At 58.0% G+C, this 27,557-nt stretch overlaps 1 protein-coding gene across 1 annotated transcript; it reads right to left on the reverse strand.

The window, feature by feature from the left end:
• On the reverse strand, positions 1 to 27,557 carry CERS4 (ceramide synthase 4). Its single transcript, XM_058537960.1, has 11 exons — positions 27,445 to 27,557; positions 7,340 to 7,513; positions 5,229 to 5,346; positions 4,308 to 4,426; positions 4,161 to 4,218; positions 3,733 to 3,783; positions 3,298 to 3,390; positions 2,959 to 3,087; positions 2,344 to 2,450; positions 601 to 757; positions 1 to 497 (listed from the first exon to the last, which is right to left on the reverse strand). Exons 2-11 carry the CDS (start codon positions 7,510 to 7,512, stop codon positions 339 to 341), a joined length of 1,164 nt encoding a protein of 387 aa, XP_058393943.1. The 5' UTR covers position 7,513; positions 27,445 to 27,557; the 3' UTR covers positions 1 to 338.

A 27,557-nucleotide genomic window follows, 5' to 3' on the forward strand; every position in this document is an offset into this window, starting at 1 on the left:
AAAGATCTCAGGCAGAGAGTTTGGCTCTGTTCAAGTTTTATTGGACCCCTTTCAGCTCGGGGCTCTTCACAGCCCCCAGGCTGCAGCCTGGAGGCGGCTCTGGCGGGCCGCAGCATCTCGCTGCCGCCCGCCCCCCCAGCTCTGTCCAGTTGCCTGGGGGAAGGAGGGAGGGTGAGCGAAGGAAGGGGCTGGAGACAGATCATCAGCCCTCCCCCCAACTCTGGGGTGGGGCCCTCTCTGTCTCCACAGAGCTGGCCCAAGGGCCACCAGTCCAGCCGCCCCACGCATTCAAACCGCTGGGTGCTGGGGGCAGCCCCTCACGGCCAGTCCTCGGCCAGCTACGTGGCCAGCGTGTGCCCATTGGCCAGCCGCCCGGTGGCCCGGCTCCGAGGGCCGTCAGTGGGGGCTGCCCCATTCTTCAGCCGAGGATGCTCCTGGGCCGCCTCCCCGTCACTCGAGTCGGACTCCTCCACGTCGCTGCGAACGTCCTTTTCCATCTGGAGAAGAGGGAGGAGGGCGGCGCTCAGAGCACGGAGTGGGGGCGAGGCTGCAGCGGGGCTCCAGGGAGGCACACGCGAGCCGACCCTCGCCCCGTCCTACCTGGCCCTTCTTGGCGAAGCTGTAGATCATGCGAAGGATGAGGCAGGACCAGAACACGTGCAGCAGCTGCAGCATCGTCAGAAGCGTGTTGAAGAAATAGTAGCCGAAGAAGGGGCCCGAGTTGGCAACAGACTCATAGTAGGTGGTATAGAGGATCCTACAGCGGGCAGGGGGGTGGGGCTTCACCAGCTGCCGCAGCCTCCGGTCCTGGGAATCTCTAACTTGTGTGACCCGTCCTGCTCTAGAACCTTCTATGGCTCCCCACTGCCACCAGAGTGATACCTGTGTTCTCCAGCAGGGCATGTAAACGCCCCTCTCACCTGCTTTTATTAAATTAGTGGAAGGCACAAGCTTGCCAACCAGCCAGTCACAACCATGAACCCCAAGGGGGTGCTTAGTATCCTGGTGGCTGGTATAAGCACCGGGTGGTCCGTTCACCCCTTTTCTTCTCTCCTCAGAGCCCCATCTTGCCCAGATCGGCTGGAGGGTCACCTTGCCCAGGCAGCAAGTGCCCAGCTGGCCCTTGTTCCTCCCTGACACTCTTTCCTCATGACTTTCAGGGACCCGCACTCCCCTCTCTGTCTCCTCTGCAGGCTCCCCCTGACCCACGAACATCAGGGGGTCCCAGGGCTGGGCCTCTCTGTCCACACCTGCCCCCCTGGGTGACCCCGTCCAGTCTTGGGGCTGCAAACCCCAGACATGTACATCTCTCCCCAGAACCTCGGGCTGGGTGCACACTGATTCCTCTACGACTATTCTGGGGGGGCCCGCAGGCCCCTCAAACCCAGCAGGACCAGAGCTGAGCTGCTCCTCGCCCCATGACCCTTGGGTCATCCTCCTGGGCCCACCTGCCTCTCTCACCCGCACTGGTCCAGCTGCATCACTGCTCACCTGGACCAGTGCAGTGGCCCGGCCCCGCCCAGCTCCTGCTGGGGACTTTCACTAGCTGTTCCCCCTGCGGCCACCAGAGGGCGCCCGTGAGCACCTGAGGCAAGTCCTGTGTCTCTTCTAATCAGAACACTCTTCCCCTCTCATCTAGCTTGGGATAAAAGCCAAGTCCTCCTGTGGCCCTGCATATTCTGCCCTGTCCCCTCCCTGCCCTCCCCCTCACTCACTCTGCTCCAGCCACAGGGGCCTCCTCTCTGTTCCTCCAACATACTGGGGACAGTTGTGCCTCAGGGCCTTTGCACGTGCTGTTCCCTCTGTCTGGACTGCTCTTCCTTTATGATCAGGGCTCTCTCCCTCACCTCCCTCCAGTTTCTGTATGAACGCTGTCAGTGAGGCCTCCCCTGACCACTGTAATTCCAACTAGCCACACACTTGTCTCCTTCCTGACTTTATGTTCTCTAGCACGATTGCTCCCTCAAGTGCTCCATATTCTACTTGTTTGCCCTTTTTATTATATCCCCCCATGTCAGCTCCACACGAGCAGGAGTCTTCATGGGGCTCCCTCTGCCGTGAAAGGCTCAGCAAACACACTGGTGGGCTGGTGGCTGCCCCTGCCTCCCACTCCATGTTCCAGGCACTCGGGAGAATGACGACTGAGCCCAGTTTCTTGTCTCCCCTACCTCTGGGCCTTTGCATATGCTGTGTCCTGTGCCGGGAACACCCTTCCTTGCCTCCTCTGGGAAGTCTCCTGGCCAACACCCCCAGCTCCCTGGGTGGGGGCACCGAGGGTGAGGCAGGCCTGGATCTCAGCCACACCAGCCCCCGTCCCCAACCCCCGCTGGAGGGCTGACTCACTGGGTGGGGAAGAGCACGAGGCGAGTATAGAAGAAGACCAAGGAGAAGACGATGAAGAGGGTGTCGCACACCCTCCGAAAGTGCGTGTAGTTGAACATCTTGCAGGCCTGGGGAGAGCAGCAGAGAGAGATGGATTCAGGCTGGTGGTTGGGTGGGGGAGCCAGGTGGGAAGGGTGGGGCTGGGCAAGGGCGGGGCCTTGCCTCAGGGCTAAGGCACCATGGGGCCGGGCCGGGTGGGTGGGGCATGCCCAGAAAAGTAAAGTGTGTGTCTCTGAGTGTGAGAAGTACATGTCACTGGAAGCCAAGAGGGGCCCGCGCCATCTCCCAGGAAAGCTGGGGGTGGGGGGGCCTCACCTCCCAGGAGGACCGAGAGGGGGCGGGGCCACACCTCCCTGGAGGATTGAGAGGGGGTGGGGCCTCGCCCCCAGGAGGACCAACGGGGCGGGGCCTCACCTCCAGGAGGACCGAGGGGGTGGGGCCTCATCTCACAGGAGGACTGAGGGGGCGGGGCCTCATCCCCAGGAGGACCGAGAGGGGCGGGGCCTCATCTCCAGGGGCACCTGGCAGGCCGGGCAGGGGAGGGTGGCCGGGAGGCGTCCGCAGGGCCAGGCTCACCTCCAGCAGGTAGTCAGAGGAGTCGTGCAGCAGCAGCACCAGCGAGCCGATGCGCAGCAGGTTGGAGCTGTAGGAGAAGGTGATCAGGGTGATGGTCACGAAGTGGTGCGCCACCTGCTCCTTGAAATCCTGCGGGAGACGCGGGCACAGCTGGGACACGGCTGTGAGGGCCGGCAGCAGGCCCTCCGGGTGGGGGGAGGGGTTGGCACCTGGAGCCTGTGGACTCCTGCCTGGGCACCAGGGCCCCTCAGGGTGTGGGGTGAGGCCCCCCTCCCCGCCTGAGACTGAGACACGACCCCCGGCACATCACTTCCAGCCGGACTCTTGGCCTGGCCTCACCTTGCGCTTGATGTCGAAGGGCAGCGTGATCAGCAGTGAGACGTAGAAACTCAGCTCCAGGAGGTACCACCAGTACATGGCCAGCTTCAGGGGCTGTGGCAGGGCGGGCACGGTTAGCTGTGGGGGTGGAGGCTCCACGGGGCAGGGGCACGGCTCAGGGCCCTCCCTGTTTGCTCACAACCAGGACACTTGAACCCCCGTGAGGGAGGAAGGCGTGAGCTCCCCGTCCCTGGGGGTAATCAAGGCCAGTGGTTTCGTGGCAGCTCCTGCTCCGAGTTTCCTGCCCCCGTCCATTCCGCAGCAAACGCAAAAAGAGAGAGTGGGACTCGGAGGGGATTACAGTGTGACGGCCCGGTTTGGCTCTCCTGCCAGTGGCTGCAGGAAGTCGGACCACCCCGAGCATCCCACAGCCTCCGAGCACCCCCTGCCACTCACCTGGTTTGGGTAACTGTCCCAGCACATTGCCGGCGTCCACAGCCATGACTCCTGCGGGGACATGGGAGTCTGAGGCTGCCCGAAGGTCGGAAGCCAGCCTACCACCCTGGGTCTGGGGCCTCCTCGGGGGCTCTCCAGGTGCTGCCCTGGCCCAGCCCTGCTGTCTCCTGTCTGGTTACGTCTCTGCCCTCACTCTAGACCGGGGGCTCATTCACTGCAGAAGCCCCAGCCCCGGCGCACAGTAGGTCCTCAATAGGCGCCCACTGAGTGAACATTCACAGTGACCTTGCCAAGTTCTCTCTCCTCTCTCTGTGCCTTTGCACATGTTCCCCTCTGCCCGCACCCCTCCACACACCCCCAGCCAGGCCCCGCACATAGTAGGTGCTCGTGGGATAGGTGGGGGCAGGTGAGCAGGCAGGTGGACTCACGTGGTAGAGGACCGAGAAGCCACCGAGAAAAGAGCACAGATAGAAGACGAACCTCCAGCTGTAGAAGGGGAGGGAGTCTGTGAGGCAGCTGCCAAGAGAGCAGACCCCCCTGCACACCCAGACTCCCCAGCCCCATCCTGGGCTGACCTGGCCTCACAGAACTTCTTGGTCAGGCAGGGCCGGTCCTGGTTCCGGCGTCTCCGGAACCAGTGTTGGGTCTGCCGCAGCGTCAGGCCACACCGGGCAGCCAGGAGGGCCATCTGGGGCTGGGGAGGGGGTGATGGGGGCCAGCGTCACAGAGGTGGCTTCCCGCCCTTGTCCCAGGACAGGCAGGACCCAGCTCTGCTCCTCCTCCCCTGCGGCCCCAGACCTTGTCTGCCTATGGAGATGGGGGAATCGGGGGGGGGGGTGTCACAGGGTGGACCCCCAAAACAGGCCTTATGAGAACCCAGCCCTGCTCACAGGACAGGCCGGTGACTGCTGGGGGCTGGGACTGGGAAAGGAGCTGGGGGCTGGGGCAGCTCCCCCTAGAGGTCTTCCTGTACCCACTCCAGAAGAGTCAGGTCACACCCCCACCCCAGGCAGGCAGCTGCGACGTTGCCCCCCACCCCTGCCTGCAGAGGGGGACTGATGAGCCGGATCACAGGCTCTCTGTTCTGCCCACGGCCCCTCCCGCCTCCCCCCTCCCCCCTCCCCTTCAGGACCCCGCCCAGCGCCTCCCATAGCCCAGCCCCTGCCCACCGGGCGGCCATACCATGGGTGGGAACACGAGGCGGGTCACAGGACTGCCTCTGGGGGTGGGGGGCCCCAGAACGGTCAGACCTTCCACTCCTCCCCTGCACAGAAGAGAACCCTGCTCCCCTCCCCTCCAGTCCCAGGATCTGCCCATTGGGCAGCTGGGCCCGCTGATGGCGGTCCCGGTGGAGTGCGGGGGTGGGGACACTGGGGGGTGCCAGAGGCTGCCCTGGGCTTTCGCTGCCCCAAACAGCTGGGCCACATCCCACCCCAGGCCCCATCCGGACAGCGGCCACGCAGGCTGGTGGGGCTGGAGGGTGGAGGGGCTCTCACCTCCTTGGGCTTCCACCCTTCCGTGAGGAAGTGTTTCTCCAGCACGGCGTTGGGCTTCACTGGCTTCCTGGCCCGATCCCGGACCCCCAGCCACTGGCTCAGGGGCAGGCCGACGAATCTGGGCGCAGGGAGACAGAGCCATCGGTCCAGGTGAGAAGGAACGTAAATGCTACAGCTGGGGAAACTGAGGCTCGAGAGCCCAGGTCACATCCTGGGACCCACTGCTGCTGCACTGGACCCACATAAGCAGGGGGCTGGACTGGTCTTCAGGACGGGGGTGTGAAGGCCAACTTTTGGGGTGCCCAGGTACCTTCACCCAATCCCACAGCAGAGTTCCTCTACTGCCTCCTTGGGGGTCCTGGTCTGCCCCACACAGGGCTGGGGGCTCCCCATGGGCAGGGGCAGGTCTGCTCCCTCTCAGGCCTCGGTCCTGCCAGCATCCCCCACTCCAGCAGACACTTGGAGAAGTCGGGTCCCTGGTCAGTTACCACACTGCCCACCTGGGGGCCCCCTGGAGTGGAATTTCATATCCACTGTCAACATCATCTGTCATTTGGGGAAACTGAGGCTCAGAGCAGCCCAACAAGGAACTGATTCCAGATTCAGTCACAAGGTGGGGAGGGGACTGGGGTTTACTGAGCGCTTACGATCTGTCAAGCCTGGGTCCCAGTCTACATTATACGCTGGCTCACTGAACCCTATTATCGTCCCCATTGTCCTGATGGGCAAACCGAGGCTCAGAGAGGTCAGAGAGGCACCCAAGGTGACACAGCGAGTGAGTGGCAGACCCGGAATTCGAACCCAGAATTCGCTTTCCCTTAATAACGGGGAAAACCCCTGCTTTTGACTCCAGAAATGCTACTCCCATCTCCACTGCCCTTTGGAGGGGCAACGGATGCTTTTGGGATGTGTTAACACCCCCACTTCAGACCAGACCATCAGTTAAAGATGCAAATGCCCCTTGGGGCTCCAGTAGTGAACCCGGGCATAGTCTCCCCCTCACCCCTCCCTCCCCACCGCTCCCTCCCCACCCCTGCAGGAAAGCAGACTGGCCCTTCAAGTCCTGGCTGAATTGGGCCTCCCAGAATCCTTTGGGCAAAGCCTCAGGCCCCACTGACCTATCTGCTGTGTGACCTCAGGCAGGTCACTGGACCTCCCTGTGCCTCCTTTTCCTCTTCTGTGAAATGGGGATAATAATAGCACCACCTCATGGGGTTGCATTGAGGGCTAAGTGAGTTAAGACACTCGACTGCTTAGAGCAAGAGTTGGCACAGAACAAGCACTCAAAGGCTGTTTGGGAGAGACAAAGCAAGATGCAGAAGGCTCCCATGTCCCTGTGGTCACAACGAGACAGAGGGGGGGACCCTAAGTGGGGGCTGGAGGGGGTCAAGGGCTTTGTGGGAGGAGGGGCAAGGCGGGCTTCCCTGCAGCCTTAAAGGAGCCGCAGAACAGCGAGTGCAAAGGCCAGGTGGTCACAAGAAGATGCAGACCTGAAATCAGGGGTGAACAGACGCCCAGGGACAGAGGAGGAAACCCAACACGGGGCAGCCCCTGGTCTCACAAGGAATGACTGAGAACCCACAGGGCTTGGCAGCTGGGAGGTCACCGGGAACCTGGGCAGGCGGGAGCCAGCCTGTGGGAGGCTGGGGTGAGCGGAGGCCCAAAGGGGAGGCCGGGGGCCTGTGATCCTTCCCTTGGCTACAAGGGGAGCAGGAGGGACGGTGTTAGAGGGAGCCAGGAGGCAGGGGTGGTGGGGAGGAGCCAAGGGCTTGCCCACAGGGCACAGAGCGGGGAGGGAGCAGGCAGGAGCTTCTCGCTTACTGGCTCTGTCCGGCCTCTGCAGACCGTCCTCGGTCAGCAAAGCGGGCACACGCCCTCCGGCCCCCACCCGTCTTCTAAGGATGCTGACACGCCCTGACCTGAGCTGCAGGCAGCGTTCCGATAAACCAGCCACCAGACACCAGAAGAGCTGGGGGCAGGACGGAGCCGGAAAAGCACTTTGGCTCAAAGGCCAGGCCCCACCTGGGGACACATGAGGACAAAACCATGCAGGATGCGACCGCCGCATACACGTGCGTGATGACGGGGCCGAGTGCAGGGCGGACACTCACCTCTCGAAGACGAAGCGCACGGCAACCAGGGCCAGCGCCAGGGGCAGGGCTGCCAGCATGTCCCGGGGGTGGGCGTAGACCAGGCCATCCCGATCCTCCAGTTCAGCCCATGAGACGTTGGGCGGCAGCCAGAACCTGTCCTGCCAGAACCACTCGTGCAGGCTGGACCACATCCTGTAGACACGGGTTCCAGTTAATGGAGAGCTCGGCCAGCTCACCCTGCCGCTCGTCCCCCCAGCGCCCGGCAACCTCGAGTTTATTACAGCCACTGTGAAGGACAGACTTGCGCTGTGTGTCCTCAGGCAAATGACTTGACCTCTCTGAACCTCAAGTTCATCTGCAAACAGGGATGTAATAACCACCCGTCAGACCAGCCTGGCTCCTAGTGACCCCTAACAACATAGCTCCTGACAGTAGTTATTATTCTGCACTTTATAGATGTGAAAACAGCGGCCAGAGTCAGGGGAGGCTTGATTCCCCGGCCATCCTTCTGAACGCGGACTCCCCCTGACGTATGGCTGTTGGCTGTCTCGCTCGCTATCCCAGAGGCCGGGCTGCGGTGGGGCAGGAGAGGCTGCTGCGTGCCCGAGCTTGCTGGATACAGAGCAGCGGGCCAGGGGAGCCACCGTCCCACCAAGAAAGCTTCCCACCAGCTGTCTTGAGGAGTCCAAATAGCTTCTCCCCTTCCCGAGATCTTAAGACAAGTGTCCAGACCCCCATACCAGTCCCCACTGGAAATGTTCGTCCATTCATTTGTCTGTCTATCCATCCATCTGCCTGCCCACCTGTCCATCTGTCCGTCCGTCCATCCATCCATCTGTCCATCTGTCTATCCATCCATCCATCTACCCATTCATGCATCCACCCACCCATCAATCATCCATCTACCCGTCCACCCATCTATTCATCTGTTCATCCATCCGTCCATCCATCCATCTGCCCATCCGCCTGCCCACCTGTCCATCTACCTACCCGTCCATCTATCCACCCGCCTGTCCATCCATCCATCCATCTATTCATCTGTTCATCCATTTATCCAACCGTCCATCTATCTATCCATTCATTCATCCACCCACCCACCCATCAATCATCCATCTACCTGTCCATCCATCTATTCGTCTGTTCATCCATCTATCCATCCATCCATCCATCCACCCACCCACGTGTCCATCTACCCATCCATTCATCCATCTGTCTGTCCATTCGTCCATCCATATCCATCTATCCATCCATTCATCCATCTGTCCATCCACCTGCCCACCTGTCCATCTACCTACCCATCCATCTATCTACCCATCTGTCCATCTATCCATCCATCCATCCATTCATCTGTTCATCCATTTATCCATCCATCTATCCATTCATCCATCCACCCACCCATCAATCATCCATCTACCCGTCCATCCATCTATTCATCTGTTCATCCATCCATCCATCCATCCATCCGTCCATCCATCCATCCATGCACCCACCTACCTGTCCATCTATCCATCTATTTATTCACCTGTCTGTCCATTCATCCATCCATATCCATCCATCCATCCATCCATCCATCCATCCATCCATCCATCCATCCAGTGTTCTCTGATTGACTTGTATATGCCAGCCTGGGGCTAGGTGTTGGGGACACAGCAGGGAACAGAGCAGACACATCCTGTCTCCATGGAGCTCACAGCCTAGCAGGGGAGGCAGCCAATACACAAAGAACCAGATTCACAGATAGATGAGATGACCCAGCATGATGGAGCCTGACTGAAAATAAACAGGGTGGTGTGGTTTTAAATCAAGTGACCAAGGAAGGTCTCTCTAAGGAGACATCGCCTGAACTGAGACCTAGAGATGAGGAGGGCCTGGGTTGATGCAGAAGAGGGTAGTGGTGGTGGGGAGAGGCTTTCCAGAGAAATACACAGGAGGTGCAAAGGCCCTGAGGCAGGACTGAGCTCAGAGTGTTGGAGGAACAGCGAGGAGGGCTGTGTGGCCGCAGCAGAGTGAGTGAGGGGGAGACACAGGGAGGAGAGGAGGGACAGGGATGGGATGGGGGCAGGTCGGGCAGGGCCTGTGAGCCACAGGGAGGAATTTGGATGATTTCTCCATTTTATGATGCAAATTTTCCCACCTGCAGAAAATCTGGAAGAACTTACAGTGAACATCTATCTACCCACCACCACATTTTGCTGTATGGTTTCATCACACATCTGCCTACATCTGCCCACCCCTCCACCCCTCTATCCACCATCAGTCCATCTTACATTTTCGGATGCATTTCAAAATGAGCAGGAGACAAGTCACATCAGCCCTCAATATTTCAGCATGCACATCATTAACTAGGGCTCAATACTCGCTTGTTTTTTTTTCCCCAAGGTAAAATTTACTAGAGCAAAATGCATACATCTCAAGCATACTAACCGCTGATTTTTGACAAATACATGTAAGTCTGTAACCCAACCTCCTTCTGTGAACATTCCCGACCCTCCACAAAGTTCCCTGCATCCGTTCTCAGTCAATCTCCATCTCTGCTGTCCCCAGATAACCTCTGTTCCAATCTTTCTTCCATCATGGAGTAGTTTTGTCTGTTCTAGAACTTCCTATAAACGGAATCACACACTCCGTCTTTGTGTCTGGCGTCATTCACTCATGGGATGTTTTCGCAATTCTTCTCTCCTTTTTATTGCTGGATCATAGGTACCGTAGGACTGTACCACAGTTGGTTATCGTTCGCCCGTCGAGGGGCACTTGGGATGCTTCCAGTTTGGGGTAATTATGAGCAAAGCTGGTGTGAACATTCGCAGCCGAGTCGCATGTGAACAGACGCGTGCATGTCTCCTGGGTCCGTCCCGAGGAGCGGAATTGCTGGGCATAGGGCAGTTGCCTGTTTAACTTCATAAGCAGCTCTGAAACTGTTTTCCGGGGTGGCTGTACCATTTTACACTCCCACTCATGGAGTCTGGGGGCCCTGTGGACCTTGGTTTTATTTTAGGTGAGATGGCAAGCCAGAGGTGTTGCTTGCCATGCAGGGAGTGGCCTTTTGGAGGCCAGAGGGGATGCTGCGGACTGTCTAGATGAGGTGGGGTGGAGAGAAGGGGATGGGTGCCAGAGACATTTTGGAGGCAGAGCCCCCAAGAGTTGAACATGTGAGGTAACATATTCCCAGGCTCCAGGATTAGGAGCCTTTAAGGACACCTTAAAGGGGGCATTATTCCACCCATCACCTCGCAGGACATCAGAAGAGTGGTCGCTCTTAGGGACAGGTGGACGGGTTGCCAAGGGCTGGAATGTTCTGTCTGCTGAGCCGGGTGCTATTCTGGTTGAGAAACTTCACTGAGTTGTGCATCTACGACGTGGGCCCTTTTCTCTGCACAGATTCAAGCATTTGCATTCAACAAGTCTACGATTCTCATTCCAGCTCAGACGTGTGGGTTTTCCCCCCACACCACCAAGCTGGGTGTCCTACAGTTCAACTCAATTCTCACTCCGGCTACCTGGAGAGAGCGTCAGATCCTACAGGTTAAGGGCTCGGTCCCACAAGACTAGCCCCCCCGACTTCAGATGCCAGTCGCGAGTCCAGGATGTCACCTGTGCTTCTGACCCACCAGCTATAGATCAGAGGTTCCCACCGTTCCCCTCCTTGGGTTCGATTATTTTGCTAGAGCGGCTCAGAGCTCAGAGAAACAGTTCACTTACTGGATCATCAGTTTATTATAAAAGGATGTAACTCAGGAGCAGCCAGATGGGAGAGACACAGAGGGCGAGGTCTGGGGAAGGACGGGGAGCTTCCACACTCTCCCCGTGATCGCCACCCTCCCGCACCCCTACTGCCCACCAACCCGGAAGCTGTCCGAACCGTCCTTCTGGATTTTTGTGGAGGATTCATTACACAGGCGTGATTGATGAAATCACTGGCCATTGGCGACTGGTTCAGCCTCCAGCCCTCTCCTCTCTCCCTGGAGGTCAGGGGGTGGGACTGAATGTTCCAACCCTCTAATCACAGGGTTGGGTCCCCTGGCCACCAGCTCCCTCCTAACATGCCCTAGGGGCTTTCCACAAGTTGCCTCACTAACAAAACAAAAACGCCTTTATGGCTCTCATCACTTAGGAAATTCCCAGGGTTTTAGGAGCTCTGTGCAGGGACTGGAAGGGTGGGGGCTCAGAAGTCTCTGGCTGATGTTTAAATCCATGGAGATGGACGGAACCGTGAAGGAGCAGCCCATTGACCACGCCGTGGGGGTGTGGCGTCCAGCATTCAGGCATCAGCGAAATGTTTCACAGCTGCCGCCACCATTGGACACTCGGGCGGGGAGGGACACTAGCGGGCGGCAGCCTGAGAAGCGGTCAAGGGTTTGGGACAGCGGCTCGTCTAGACCCACAAGGCCCAGGGCACCAGCCTGGCATTCTCGGCCCCGCCCACACAAGCCTCCCAGCAGGAGCCACGCCCACCGCAGGGCATCTCCATCCTCCTCCGCAGGGGCCCTCCCGCCCATCCCACAGACCCCCCAGTGCTGACGGAAGCGGGGCCGGGAGCCCTGGGAAAGCCCCCAGCCAGCCAGAACCCACAAGTGCAGCCCCCAGCCCATGTTCTTCCCCCACCCAAGGGAGCCCAGATGGGGGTCCACTGCAGCCACGGGGCTTACAAATCGAGATGAACTTCAGGGATGAGGGAGACCACACAGGAGCAACGGCATCTCGTAATCTCAGGCCTCTGCGGACGTCCTCAGCCTCAAAGCCTCACACTCGTGGCTCTCACCGCACAGTCGGATCTCACACACCCCAGCCTTTACAAATGCTGTCCTCTGCCTAGAATGCCCATCTAATATTTACTGCCCTGTGCTGGGTGCTGAGGACGCAAAATGAAGGGAAAGCGGGCAAGGTCTCTGCCCTAACAGGGCTTACCCACTTCCTTGTCTGGTTGGCAAACTCCTATGCATCCTTCAAAACCCAGTTCAGTGGTCACTTCTTCTTGGAGGTACCTCTGATTGCCCCCACCTTGGATCCAGTTAAAGCACCCTCCTCTAGCCCTGCTGCACTCACTGTGACATTGGGAGCTGGCCAGGCAGTCTGTTTGGAGGTGGTGAGGGGGTGGAGAAGGAAGGGAGCACGACCAGCCTGGAACCCCAGTCCCCTCAGCTGAAGCAAGCCAGCCCTTTTTGGCCGTCAAGTCAGAAAGCGGAACAGAAATACACTTTCCAAACTGGAGAGCCCTCCAAAGGGGCTTCAGACTGACACACCCTGACTGTAGATGCCTCCTCCTGGAAATCCTACCCTCTCTCTAACCTGACTCTGTGTGTTTGCCCACCTGCCTCACCCTCTTGATAAAGAAGAGACACTGTGATTTGAGAAGAGAACAGGGTCCAGAGTCCAGCAGACTGGCCGGAGTCCCAGCTCCAATGTTCTCAGCCTGGGTGCCTCAATTTCTTCCCCCACCTGTTGGCGGGACATGTGCCCTCTTTGCTGAGTGGTCGAGCTGGCCAGAGATGATCCTGCATGTGGAACATCTAGGCAGGTCCTGGCACACAGGAGGGGCTCAGGTACGGCTGTAACCAGGCGACCAGGCAGCAAGGCTCAAATTTCTCTGCGCCTCAGTTTCCTCATCTGTAGATTGGGAATAACAGCTCCTTCTACACGGGGTGGTTGGGAATGAAGCCTGGGGTGGAGTGAGCACTGAGTAAAAGTCAGCTACTGTTACTGTCAGCAGTGGAGAGGAGAGGGGCGGGATGCGGGGCCGTCTGGAAAGGAAGGAACCTGCAGCAGGTTCTGGTGGTTCTTCCTGGAAACCGCCCTCCCCTCGCCAGCCTCCCCTTAAAGCTGCCAAGCTCAGGCTGGGCTCCGCCAGGGCCGCCCAGGGGTCATCTGGTGAACGCCGAGGAGCCTGGTCCAGCCTGACCAGCCCGAACCTTCATCCCCATCCCCCCACCCCGCCCCCGGGTCTCCAAGCCCAGCTGTGTCTTGAAGCCTTTTTGGCCTCACTCCCAGCCCGGCCCCTCCCACCTGGGAGCCAGCCTCTGATAATCCTTCTTAGCAGCTAAAAATATCCCCGGATTGGGGGAAAGAGAGAGATTAGGGCTTTGCGCTGACATGGGGAGGGGGAGGAGCAGCAGAAGACCCCTGGCCTCCCTCAGGGGTCCGAATGAGTGCGCCTGATCCCTAGTGCCCCCTGAACCCCCAAATGCCCCAACATCGCCCAGCAGAGCAGGGCTGTGCACACAGGTTTGTTCTGTGTAATTTAAGATCCAGCTAGCTGCAAACGCAGGAATTGCCCGGCTCGAAAAAAGGAAATCAATTCAGACTCCAGATGTCTCGGTGCCCGGGGACAGGCGGATACACACACACCCCCACTCCGCCCCACAGCCTGGCCCGCTGCCGGGGGTCACCTGACTCCTGTGGCTGGAGGCCCAGGCGGGGAACACATGATGTACTAAGCAAGGGTTGTTTGTCAACCACGGCTGTCCCTGCATCAGGCCTGGCTGTCCCCTCCAGATGGCCCTGGATCCTCCATGCTGGGCTTCTCTGAGCAGGGCCCCCCGCGGGGTGCTAATGACCACAGATGCAGCCAGCCCAGGAGGCACTACTATGCTGCTCCCTGCAAGGACCCCACAGACAGCCCCAAGTCCAGGGCTCTGCCTCCCCCCAGCCCCTCATATTTAGACACACTCTTCCTGCCGTCCACACTCTGGCCCTGTTGGGACAGCCCCCATCTGCCACCAGCTCAATTCACTGCAACAGTTGGTTGGTGGGCTTCCAAATCACCAAGCTCACTCCTGCCCCAGGGCCTTTGCATATGCTGTGTCCAATCCACCAAGCTCATTCCTGCCCCAGGGCCTTTGCATGTGCTGTGTCCAACTCGCCAAGCTCATTCCTGCCTCAAGGCCTTTGCATGTGCTGTGTCCAATAGACCAAGCTCATTCCTGCCCCAGGGCCTTTGCATGTGCTGTGTCCAACTCACACAGCTCACTCCTGCTACAGGGCCTTTGCATGTGCTGTGTTCAACTCGCCAAGCTCATTCCTGCCCCAGGGCCTTTGCATGTGCTGTTTCCCCACAAAGCCCTGTGTCTAGCTCCATCTCATCATTCATACCTCAGCTCACTCGTCACCTTCTCAGAGAAGGCTTCTCAGATCACTACCAGAGAAACCACCATATTATTCCATCTCCTTACCCCATCTCGTTCCTTCAGCCCTCTTCTCCCACTTGATCTGATTTTCTTATTTACTTGTTTGCCTCACCCCACGGCATAAGCCTCAGGAAGGCAAGAATGTTGTTTTAGTCACTGCTGTGTCCCCAGACAGGGCCTGGCACAACCTTAGGTGACAACAAAATGTTTGCTGGGTAGATAAATGAGTGGGTAGAACAGACACACGGACAGGTGGTGGATGCGAAGACTGTAGCTCAGGTGGTTGAACTTTCTAGAAAAAAAACACACCCGCTTTAACAGGCAAGGTCGGCTTGATCTCTGCAAAGTAGGTCCACTGTCTCCCACTTTGGAACTGGAAGCCTGAGGCTCAAGGCAAGAAGCCACTAGACGCAGCCAGCAAGGGAGCAAGCCAGGGCTGGATGCTCCCCAGGGTGGGGAGGGGGCTCAGGGTTCCCAGGACCCTCCCCAGGCCTGCCTCTGCCTATCAAGGTTTCCCCAGGGGGCAAGCTCCTACCCCACCCTCCCTCTAAGCTTTCAGGGTGCCAGGAGCTCAGCACACCATTTCTTAACTTCGACACCCCCCGGCAGGCTCAGGGGGCTACATGAACCAGGGTGGGTCCCCTGGTGTCCCCAGCCCACTGGCCACCCCCTCGCCACTACCTGCCCTCCCACCCCCACAGCCCCTCCCACTCCCTTGGCAGCGCCTTCTCAGAACCACCCCCTTGGCAACTGCCCCCCAAAATAAAGGGTCACTCTGCAGCTGCCCACCCGGCTCTGCCTCGGGGCTGCCTGCGGGCCCTCCTCCTGGACTCTGCATTCCAGCTCTTCCTTCTGGAGCCCCACTGAGCCCCTGCACTCCCCCACGCCCAGGTGCCAAGATTCCCAAGAGCCTCCTCCAGCGGTCCAGCCCCCAGACCTCTGCACAGACAGTGCCTTTTCCCTGCAATGCCCCCACCCCCTTCACTGGCCCAGTTCCTAGTAGGTTTTCAAGACCTGGACCAGATTAAATTCCCTACTTAAAAGGCCTTCTCTATCCTTCCCACCCTTGGCAGAGCCCCCTCCCCACCCCAGCCCCGCCCCTGGGCCCTTCTTAGGGGCTTTGTCAACCCTGGCTGGGCCCCAGGGAGTTTAGAGAGCGAGCTGGCTCTGAATCTCCCCCTAGATAGTGAGCGCCAGGGAGGGACCTCTAGGGTCCCCAGCATCACCTCCTGGGGGTTTGTGTTTGGGCGTCAGCCAGGAAGCTTTTAAGAAAGACTGAGGGAGAAGAGAGGATCTCAGGTCTCAGGAAGTTTGAGGGGGGACACTGAGCAATCCCCAGCTTGAGACTGGTGGGGGCAGCAGGATCTGATTGTTGCAGGGACGAGATCAAGGTTGGGGTGGAAGGGGAGCTCACTTGGACTAGACAATTAAAAAGCCAACCAAACAAACACAGCTTTATTGAAGTATCACCGACATTCAAGAACCCACACATGTTTAAAGTGTGTGACATGATGCATTTTGACACACATACATACCCATGAAACCATCACCTCAATCAAGAGAATGAACATATCTGTCACTCGCCCAAAATTTCCTTGTGCCCCTTCAGGGTCTCCCCACCTCTCCCTTCCAGTGAAAACCGGAAGCAATCTTGATGTCCAACAGTTGGGGATCAGAAACCTCAGGATTCCATACTATGAAATATTAGATAAGAGTTTAAAAGGAGGAGGAAGACACAACACGGATGAACCTTGAGGACATTACGCTCAGTGAAATCAGCCAGACACAAAAAGACAAACATTGTAGGATTCCACTTACAGGAGATCCCTAGAGGAATCAAATTCCTAAAGACAGAAAGTAGATGGTGGGGGCCAAGGGCTGGGGGAGAGGGAGGAATGGGGAGTTAGTGTTTCATAGGGACAGAGTTTCAGTTTTGGAAGATGAAGAAGTTCTGGTGGGGCCAGCCTGGTGGCATAATAAAGTTCGTGTGCTCTGCTTTGGCAGCCTGGGGTTCGCAGGTTCGAATCTCGGGCGCAGACAATGTACTGCTCATCAAGTCATGCTATGGAGGCATCCCATATAAGGTAGAGGAAGATGGGCACAGATGTTAGTTCAGGGCTAGTCTTCCTCACCATAAAAAAAAAAAAAAAAGGTTCTGGAGATTGGTTGCACAACAATGTGAATATACTTAACAATACTGAACTGCGCACTTGAAAATACTCAAGATGGTCAATTTTGTTATATGTATTTTACCACAATTAAAAAAATTTTTGTGTATTTTATCACAATTAAAAAAATTTTTTTTTATTTAAAAAATTGCCAAAGGAGAGGCACCGAGGAGGAGGAGGAAAAGCTATGCTGACTGACTTGGGAGGATCACTGAGTAGAAAAAATGAAAGCAAAATGCAGAGAGATACTAATGGCCTGATACGTAATTTATGTAATGGAAAACCACCAGAAGCGTTCGCTCCTTCCTGGTGATGGTAGGGTTAGCCACATCAGACCAGCCCTCTCAGAGATAACAATAAACTCTGGCTATGAAAAATAAATAAACACTTGAAATTTCAATTTAATTGAATAAAATTTAAAATTCAGTTCCTCACTTGCACCAGCAACATTTCTATACTAATAGATGCATGTGGCTTGCGGCTACCGTATTGGGCAGAGCAGATATGGAACATTTCCATCACTGCAGAAAATTCTATTGGATGATACTGCTTTAGAGAGTGACCAGAAATACACAGGAGTTGCAGGAGAGTCTGTCCGTGGAATAAGGGACCAGCACGGGGTGAGTTTCCCATTTTTTATCGTTACTCGTGGAAATAGAAACTGGCTTGAAAAACAGGAAAACCGAGCTCAGAGAGACCACAACAGGTCAATAATGGGACAGAACATGTAGGAAAGGAGAGAGCCAGGAAAAGGAAGTTCCAAATTCTGCATAAAAACTCCGCAAGTCTCTTGCTAACCTCTGAACCACGCACGTGCCAGGGCAGACTCCAACTAGCCCAGCTAAGGCTGAAAGAAACAAACAGAGAAGTCACCTGTCACCCCCCACAAGGGAAACAGAGCTTGAGTCCAGACAGGTTAATTGCCTGATTAAAACAAAAAAAAATCTCTGCTCTTTAGAGGAGCACAACAGAAGCCAGAGCATCCACAACACACCTTTCACAATGTCCAGAAGACAATCCAAAATTACTTGACATACGAAGAAACAGGAAGACATGACCCATACTCAAGAAAGAAGGAAATTAATCGGGACTGACCCTGAGGTGACCTAGATGTTGGAATGAGCAGATAAGGACTCTGAAGCATCTAGTAGAAATCTGTTCCAGCGTGTGAAGAAAAATGAGCTCCTAACGAATGCACAAACAAGAAATCTCGACAGAGAAGCAGAAACTATAAAAATGAACCAAGCGGAAATTCTAAAACTGAAAAATACAGTATTTGAAATAAAACATTCACTGGGCTTGAGAGTTGATTGAAGATGACAGAAGAAAGGGTTAATAAATTCAGAGACAGATAATAGCAAATATCCAAAATAAAGAAAAGAGAAAGAAAAATTGAGATTAAATAAAACCGTGCGTCTGGAAATGGATAGTGGTGATGGTTGCACAACAACGTGAACATAATGAATGCTACTGAGTTGTGCACTTAAAAATGGTTAAAATGGTAAATTTTATGTTGTATATATTTTACTACAATTAAAAATTATATACAGAGTCTTGGTGACCTTTGGAGCAGTATCTAAAGGGCTAACGTGCACGCAATTAGAGTCCCAGAACGAGAAAGGAAGGAGAGAGTGGGATAGGAAAAATATTTGATGGAATAAGAGAAAACACCAAAGGATTTTCTATGTTTTTGTATGGCTACATATATGCATGTAAACATGCAGAAAAAGGCTGCAAAGATACAGTCCACACTCAGAGTTCCTATATCAGGATGTCGAGGGGAGGGGACAGCTGGTCAGCTTGTTTTGTGATTCACTCATTTTTGTAAGGAGTGTGTTTAAAGGTGACTTAAAATTTTTTCTTAAAGTGCGGTAAAATACACATAACCTAAAATTTACCATTTCCACCATTTTCAAGTGTACAGTTCAGTGGTATTAAATAGTCACAATGCTGTGCAACCATCCCCACCATCCATCTCTAGAACTCTTTTCCTCTTGTAAAACTGAAACTCTACCCCATTAAACACTAACTCCTCATTCCCCCGCCCCCCAGCCCCTCGAAATCTCCATTCTACGTTCTGTCTCTATGAATTTGATGACTCCAGGTCCCTCCTATAAGTGGAACCGCACAGTATTTGTCCTTTTGTGACTGGCTTATTTTCCTGAGCATCATGTCCTCAGGGTTCATCCACGCTGTTCCAAGTATCACAACTTCCCTTCGTTTTAAGGCTGAATAATATTCCAGCGTATGGATATATTAAGGGTGACTTTTTAAATCAAAAATTATATGAGTGCAAGAGAAAGGAAAAGGTTTCCACTGAAGGGGTGGTTGGCAGAGGAGATAGGGGCTCAGAGGGGGCATTTCTGGCTGGCAAGGGCCCCCACGTCCCCCAGCTCACCGCTTAAGAAACCACTTCCCAATCAAGATCAGCCCCATCCGCGATCTTGGCCACTACCCACCTTCCAGGGTGCAGAGAACTGCGGGCTCCAGGTTGCACTCCAAGGGTCTCCCTCCTTCACCCAACCTGGTCTAACATCTGCCCTACTTCTGCTGCCAGTTGGCTGCTAGACCCCTCTGCCGCCCCTTGGTGACGGCGTTCCTGGAGGCAGGTTCAGGTAAGGCCAAGTAGCAGCAAAAGCCAGACTATTTTCTGGGACGGGGGCCTCGCCCACACCCTTACCAGGGATTGCCCAACACACTTGGGGTGTTGGTACCACGCCAGGGGTTACCTGCAGACACCCACTGCCCCAGGTGCCTGCCTCCCTGCGTTGGAAATGTCAGCCATGCTCTGAGGAAGATACTGTTACCGTTCCCATGGATGAACTGTTTCAGTGACACTGATTCGTCTCCCGGGGTCACACAGCTGGCAGACGGCTGGAACTAGCTTCGCCCCGGGCATTCCAGAAGGACACGGGCTCACAGATCCTCGGCTCACCTGCATCCTCGGAAAGCAGGACTTGCTGTCTTGATGCCTGTATTTCACTCCATCCCCACCCCACTACTTCGGACTTTGCCTGGGTCCCCGTGGCCACCCCCCGACCCCAGGCCAATCCCAGCGGCCAGTTCCCTGTCCACGTATTCGCGACCTCCTGGTGGCGTATCCGACCCTAAGAAGGCACGATCAGCGCATGCGTGCTGTGGTTTCTAGATTCCTGCGCCTCCCAGGTCTCTCCCCCCAATGCCAGACCCGCTAAGCGACGCCACCCAACCACTGCTTGCGTGGACGTGTCACGCTCAAATCACTCTCCAGCCCCCACATGGTTTCTTCTTCCCCGGGCTTCCCACCTCGAGAAGATCCCACCTTCCACCCAGTCTTTGGGGGCAGCAATCTGGGGGTCATCCCAGACCCCTCTGCACACCCCCTGGACACTCAGTTCCTCACCGATTACATCCACGTCCCTCGTAATTGTCAAGCAAGTCCCTTCTCTGCTCGAATCCCCCTGCTGCAGCCTCGACTCTCATCTCAATCATTGTGGTCACTTCTGCCCCGGTCTCCCTGCCCCAGGGTTTTGTCCAGGCCACCTCCCTCTGTCACCTCCCACATGATCCTTCTAACGTGCAAATCAGACCCTCAGCTTTAAATCCTGTAGGTGTTCCCACGGACCCTGCACTATCCACCCAGGTGCACCTCCGGGCCTTTGCACGTGCTGTTTCCCCTACTGGGGTTAAGTGCCCTTCCCATGGGCTCTCTTACCTCCTTTCTCAGAACTTTTAGGGCAACTTTGGTGTCTTTCCCAGTAGCCTAGTGACGGGGACTGGCCTGATCTCTCCATGTTCCCAGCACCTGACAGGCGCCCAGAAGCTGTCCACAGAACAGATGACTGAATGAAAGGCCCAGCTGAGGCCCCAGTTCTGTCTGCGGACACCCAGAACCCCCGAGAAGAACCCAGCACCAGCCTGGCTCCTTCCCACAGCCCCGTCACCCTTCCGCCCCGCCCCTCTCCCTCCTGTGCATCGTGCACCCACTAGTCTCCAAAAGGCGCACTTGGTTTGTTTCTTAAGTACATTTGTTTTCAGAAGAAACTTTCCCTCCCTCTAGGAAAGCCAGCGTCCGCATCACATGCCGACAGCAGCCGCGAAACAAACACAATGAAACAAGACCGCATTCAGTCCTCGCCAGCCCCTGACACGGGCGGGGCTGCCAGCTCGGGCCTGGGCTCTGCTTGTTCCTGGGAGGTTGGCAAGTACCTGTCACCTGGGCCTTAAAGACAGAGCAGCAGCCATGGGAGCCTGGGGCCTCGATGTCCCTGGAAGGGGGTGGTTCTGAGAACTCTCCGGGAACGGGCGCTGTCCTTCCTTGGGACTCCACTGACAAGGAAGTGCCTCCCTAAGAGGTCACCCGTGGCTGGCGTCTGGGAGGTGATGGGGGCTGGGACAGGGCTGGGAGTAGAGTATGTTGGGGCAGGCAGGCCGGATCTGGAACGACCTGCTTGGGCAGGAGTTTGGGGGCACACAGCCCAGGGGTGGGAGGAGACGAGAAGAACCTTCTTGGGCAAATTCCAGGTGTGGGACTCGGAGAAGGCACCCTCTGAGAGGTAGCAGGGGTGGTGAGGGGGGAGAAGGCAGGGCCTCAAGAGCCCGGGAGTCCCAGCGCCCCCAGGCACCGCCTCTGTGCCCCCTGACTTGGTACACTCCTGAACCTGAGCCCGCAGACCTGTCCGGTGGCGCTGAGTGAGCGGCAAACGGGGGTGCACTGGAACGTCAGAGTCACCTGCACCCATCTGCTCCTGCTGGGCGGCCCGGGGCGAGCCGCGTCTTCGCTGAGATGAGTCACCATCCTAGCGCTTCTGCCCGTGCAGGGCGCACGTGAGCGCCGGCCATCCCCTGGGTTCAGGGAGGGCGCTGCCGGGCTGGGGTCCCAAACCCCATGGGGTGGTGCGGAGAGGGGCCCCCAGTCGGGCCGCAGAGGCTGTCCGTGGGCCCTTTAAGGACCGGAGATGTTTGTGTAACTGGAGGCGAAGCACTTCCTCTCAGATGACCACTGTGGGGCGGCCCCTCCTCTCCGATGCACAGATGGGCGGCAGGGAGGCGGTGGCGGGGGATGGAGAGAGGCTGGTGGCGGGGGATGGAGGGAGGGGGATGGCGGGGGATGGAGGGAGGCTGGAAGGCGCAGGGCCAATGGCTCTTCCCCACCCACCCCTCCCCCCCAGGGGCTCAGGGTGCAAGGCTGTCCCCTCCCCCACTTGAGAGCCCCAGGGGGCTCCCCACCCTCCAGGCGGCACATTCATCTCCTAGGAGGCCTCTGTGGTCCGGCCCCGCCCACCGCCCCCCTCCCTGCGCTGACCCCCTGCAGCCACCCAGACTCCGGGGTTCTCAGCCCCTCAAATCTCAGACACAGCGCTCTAACGCGATACCCAGGTGCCAGGCCTCTGTCCGGGCCCTTCCCTCCGCCTGGTCACTGTTCACCATCCTCCTAACCCACCACATCAGCAGCTTGCCTGTGGCTGCTTCCAGGAAGCCCTCCAGGACTCCCAGGCTGGGGCGGGGGCCTGGGGGTCCTCTGCTGCGCTCAGGTTATTCTGCCTTGTAACTGCCCAGGGACGCATCTGTCTCCCCAGCAGAGAGGGGGCCCTGGGAGGGCAGCGCATGCCAGCGGGTGTCCATCACCGGCTCCGACTCAGGCTCAGCTCAAATGTCACCTCCTCAGAGAGGCTCCGACCACCCGAAGTAAAGTAACCCCCCTCATGCTCATTTCTGGAAAATTCTAGGAATGTGTGGAAAGTCCTAAGGATCCTGCCTCGGGGTCTGATTGGCCCCCAACTCCTTCCAGTCTCCAGCCAGGCCCCCAGGAAGCTGCAGCAGGGGGTCCAGCGCCAGGGGCTTTGGCGACCACATTTTGCAGCTGGGGAAACTGAGGCACAGAGCCGCCTGTGGGCACAAAGGAGGAAGTGGAGAGCTGGGATCGAACCTAAGCCCGCCTGTCTGCAGAGCCTGGCACCCTATCTGCCACTCCCCATCCAGGCCCAGCCTGTCAGGCTGCAGCCAGAAGTCCCTGGGATGCCTGTCATCATTTCATAAACATTTATTGAGTGCCTATTGTATACCAAGTGCTGGGCGCCAAACTGGGGTCCCACAGGGAACAGACTAGGTCAGGATTCCCACCCTCATGGAGCTGAGGTTCTGGCCGGGGTGAGGTTGGGAGGCAGCAAAACCCATATATTTTATTAATTCATTTCATTATGTCAGGTAGCGGAGAGGAAAAAAAGGCAGGGGAAAGAGATCAGGCGTTGGGCAGTGGGGGGCTGCAACTGTAAACAGGGAGGTCAGGAAGGCCTCCCTGAGGTGATGCTCGAGCAAAGCAGGTGAGGGAGGGAGCCATGAGGACAGAGCGTCCCAGCCAGCAAGAACAGCCGTGCAAAGGCCCTGAGGCAGGGCCATGCGTGGTGGATTCGAGGCATAGTTGGGGCTGGAACAGAGGGGAGAGTGGGAAGAGGTGAAGGCAGGGAGGTGACAGCCTTATCTAGACCTGCCCTAACCAACATCTCAGATGGAGAAAAGAGACACAGAGGCAGGCATTCCCAGAACTCATCCTGCCTGCCCTCCCCTCCTGTCACTGTCTTTGTCCCCTGCTCTCTCACGGTTTAGCCCGACTCCCTTGCTCCAGCTGTGGCCGCATCGCGCCTGCCAGGATCACTGTCATAGCTGAGCCAGGACCACGGGGGAGCTGCCTTAAGGCACACCCATCCCCGATTTGTCCCGGCCGCGGTGTCCTGGCTCAGCCGAACCTCCGAACTAGGTTCCAGGGTCCGCTGTCTGAACCCCCTCAGTGAAGCCTCTGAAGCCGGAGGGGTTTGGGGCACGCCAGCGGTGGGGGCAGGAAGGGTGACCAAGTCCAGGCGACCAGGCCCTTGCTCACGTAGGGGACAGAGGGGGGGGGGGGCGCGAGTCCTTTCTCCTCCACCTGGAAAGGGAGTGACAGCAGGCTGGTGGCGGGGCCATCCTCAAAACACATCTGCTCTTGTGTTTGCTGCTTGTCCTTGAGGCCCAGCCAGGCGGCTGCCGCCATCCCTGTGTCCCTGAGGGCTCCTGTCACCTCTGAGAACATCCTGCCCCAAAACCCAACTCTCTGCCCTGCCTGGCCTGCCCACCCAGTAGTCCTCATGTCCTCCACCTCCATACCCCCCACCAGTGCCCTCTCCCCTGGCTACTGCCCCCCACTCCCTCCGGGGCGTCTCCAGGTCAGCTGAGCCCCACCACGTGCAGGGGGAAGGGGCGAGGCCTTGCCCATCGCCTCTCTCCTCCTACCGGCCCCCTCCGCCTTCAGGGTTCCAGGACTCGAGGGCAGAATGCCCACTGCACAGAGGACAAAGGACCGAAGCAACCCCTACAAACCGCAGAGCAGCAGGGCCCAACAACCTCTCAGCCCTCCAGTCAGGACCCTCCCAGGGTTTGCTGTTGTTGGACTGGGGGGCACTGAGGACCCTCAGTCTCTCCATCTACCCTTCTCCCCACTCTCCCCCTGGCTCACTCTGCTCCAGCCACACCGGCCTCCTTGCTATACTTCCAAAACAGCAGGCTGGGTCCTGCCCCAGGACCTTTGCACATGCCAGTCCTTCTTCCTGGAATGTTCTTGCTACTGATGTTCACCTGGCTAGCTCTTTCTCATCCTTCAGATCTCATCCCCCTCCTCCCAGAACATCAGCTCCATGAGGTGGGGGGCAGCAGGGAAGCTTCCTTTTTGTCCATGCTGGTCCCCAGTGCCTCCCAGTGCAGGCACTTCATATGTGCTGAATCAATAAATGGCAGACAACAGGGGTGGAAGGGAGGTGGGGCCAAGCACAGGGTAGAGGGGATCTCCAGGGTGTGGCTGGCAGGGGCTTGACCCCTCCTCAGATACACAGTCGTGGGACCCTGGGGCAAAATACGGTTTCGTGAGCCCAGGAGGGCGTGGGGCAAGAGCTGAGCCCCTGCTGGTTCTGTATAGGGAACTGGCGCGAGAGCATCATATTACCAAAGGTATAAACTCCAGATTGAGGGAGGAGAAAGGCCTCCTCTATGCCACTCTGGTCAGAGCCAGGCTGGGTTTGAAGAGCCCATTCAAGGGTGGCAAAGAAAAGCCCATTCTGAATGGCTTGGGGCGGGAGCAGGGGTAGGGGATGGTAGGGAAGGGCAGCCAGACAAGAGAGTAAGACCCCTGCCACGGGGACAAATCATTCGAGCAGGGGATTCAGAGACATGGTGAGGCTGACCTCTTCCTCCTCTCTGAAGCCCTTGCACCCTTGGCTTCTGGCTTGCCACCTGCTCCTGGTTTCCTCTCGCCCTCCCTCCACCCCATCCCCCCAGGGAGGATGTCTCCCAAGCTCAGGCTTGCTTCTCGAAAGCCCGCCCTGCACCTTGCTTCCGCCTGGGCATCTAGCAGCATCAATTTCCAGACGCTGGAAACAGACGGCTGACTTGCACCCGACCCTGCTCCCCAGTCAGTGGCCACTCCACCCCCCCACTTCACATCTATCCAGGATCACCGACTTCCCACGCATCCACACCTCCGCGCCGTCCAGCCCCCTCGTGACCCGGACCAGTGCAGTCGCCTCTGTGCAGATCTGGCCAGCTCCTCCCGTGCACCCCGCAGTCTCTCCCTCCACATCTTGCTCTCTGGTCCCTCTGCCCATCAACTCTTAACCATCCTTAGGAACCAGCCCATGGTCACCTCCTCCAAGAAGCCTTCCCAGACCCCTCCCGAGGCTGAATAAAGTCACTCCTCCAGACTCCCTCCCGGCGAGGCATCCAGGCATGCTCTGTCTGACCAAGTGCTTACTAGCCTCTAGTCTCTGTGCTCATCTCCCAGCCGATGACTGGTATTATGCCCATTTTACAGGTGAAGAAACAGCATGGGGAAGGTGAAGTCAGTAGCCTGAGGGCAGTGAACTCAAACTGGCACGAGGAGGTCAGAGGCAGCCTCCGGACAGCTGGAAAGGGGCCAGCCTGCGGAGCCCAGATAAGAGAGCAGCGTCCCACCGTGCCTGCATTCCTGTGGGTGCCCCGAGGGTGGTGGGAGGAGTCGCCCACTCCCCCCTGCCAACCACAGCCACCCTGGCGCTCCTGTGCCACCGAGTAATCACCCCATGTCAGGTGCTCTGCCAACCAAACCTTTTCACGTCTGGCTCACCCCATCTGCAGCCGCCCTGGGTCCAGAGGTGGGTGCAGTTATGCATGGCACCCATTTCTCAGAGCAGGAAATGGAGGCTCACGGGGCTCTGAGCTCCCACCAGTACTGCAGCCCTCCTCTAGGCCCTCAGCCTGAGGCTGCCACGGGGACTGGCCAACCCCTTTCCTGGCCAAGGCTTCCTTACATCCGAAGGATGCTCCCAGATATGGGTACTACTGACGCATTTCACAGATGGGCAAACTGAGGCTTGGAAAACCTTCCCTGGAACCAAGAGGCTCCCAACTTATTTCCACTGCCTCTCCCCTCCCCCCTCAAGACACCTCCACCAGGAGTGGGTGAGCCGGGAGCGCAGGCAAGGCAGGACCTGACTGCCTCCTCCCTCCAGCCTGGCAGGGCCTGCGGGTACCCAGGTGTGTTGAGTAGGCTCCAGGCTCTCACCCCACCAGCGCCAGGTTTATTCCCAGCAGCATTCCGGGAAGGGGACCGAGCTGAGGCTAAGTGTGCTGGGGGCTTCAAAGACCATCCCACACTCCAGAATTTCTGTCTCGGGCAGCCCCGTGCATCAGATCCAGGATGGCCCAGGGGGGCCCTGTGCTCAGCCGCCTGGGACCCTGCCTGGTCTCCAGGAGCCTCCCCATCAGGTGGCAGGTTTCGCTAGTGAGACTCAGCCACAGCAGCTGCACCCGGCAGACCTGTTTCTCTCAAGTTTCCCCATGCGGGCAACGAAAGGCCCGTCTGCACTCTTATCTGCCCGTGCCAGAAACCTCCTCCAGGCACTTGCCTTCATGCCCCGCTTCTGAGCAGGCGGGGAACGTAAATGACGTTCTTTTGCCAAAATGGATCCCCGATTCACTCACTTTCCACCACCCCTTCCAGTCGGGTCCCAGCCAGCAGCCTTCTCCCATCTCTTCTGCCCACAGCAGCTGCGGGATCACAATCAGACCACGTCACTCACTTTGTTCTAAGCCTCCGTGGTCCCCACAGACTTGAGTATGGAATCCACACACTCCTCGCCATCTTCGAGGCCCGGGCCAACCTCTCCCCACTTCCGATGCGCGCTCACCGCCCTTCACCCACGCCGGCCTCTTTTCTGCTCTCGCAAACACATCACGCTGGGCCCTGCCTCAGAATCTTGCTGTTTTCGGGGCCTAAAAAGCCCTCGCTGGCTGGACAACTCAGGCCCGGATGACACCTTCTCCGAGAATCCCTTCCCGACCCTTACCCCGTCTCTCTGATGCGTTGTCTTCCTCGCGCTTAGCACGGGCTGGAATGATCTGTCTCTCTGTTTACGCGGTTCCGAGCCGTCTACACGGCCAGGCTGCGGGCTCCGAGGCCAGGAGCCCGGCGGCATCCCCAGCCCTGGCACGTCGGTGGCACTCAGTAGGCGCTCCCTCTGGATTCGCTGGTGACGGACCGCCACTCCGGGCGCGCTCCTTGCGTCCACGCATCCGGATTCCCCCGCGTCACCGTGCCAGGCTCCCCCCCACTCCCTGCCGCGCGTCTCGCAGCGGCGCCCCGGCCCCCGGCGGAGCGGGGGTCTCTCGGGGAAGCGCCCGGGCCCGGGACCAGATGGGAAGCCCCGAGAGGCCGTCCCGGGCCGGGTGATGGGGGACGGGGCGGCTGCGTCTGGGGGCCGGGCCGGGGCCGCCATGGCCGCGGAGGCGGGGCCGGAGCTCGCCGCGAGGGTGGCGTTCCGGGCGGCTTTCGCGGCGCGGGGCGCTCGCTTACCTGGGGGCGCAGGCGGCGGGGCGCTCCGGAGGCCAGTGGCGGGGAGGGGGACAGCCGCCTGGTGGGAGATGCGGCGGCGAAGGAGACACGCGCAGCGCGCACGAGGCAGCCGG

Source organism: Diceros bicornis, unplaced genomic scaffold, assembly GCF_020826845.1.
Source record: "Diceros bicornis minor isolate mBicDic1 unplaced genomic scaffold, mDicBic1.mat.cur scaffold_73_ctg1, whole genome shotgun sequence".
Taxonomy (NCBI): Eukaryota; Metazoa; Chordata; class Mammalia; order Perissodactyla; family Rhinocerotidae; genus Diceros; species Diceros bicornis.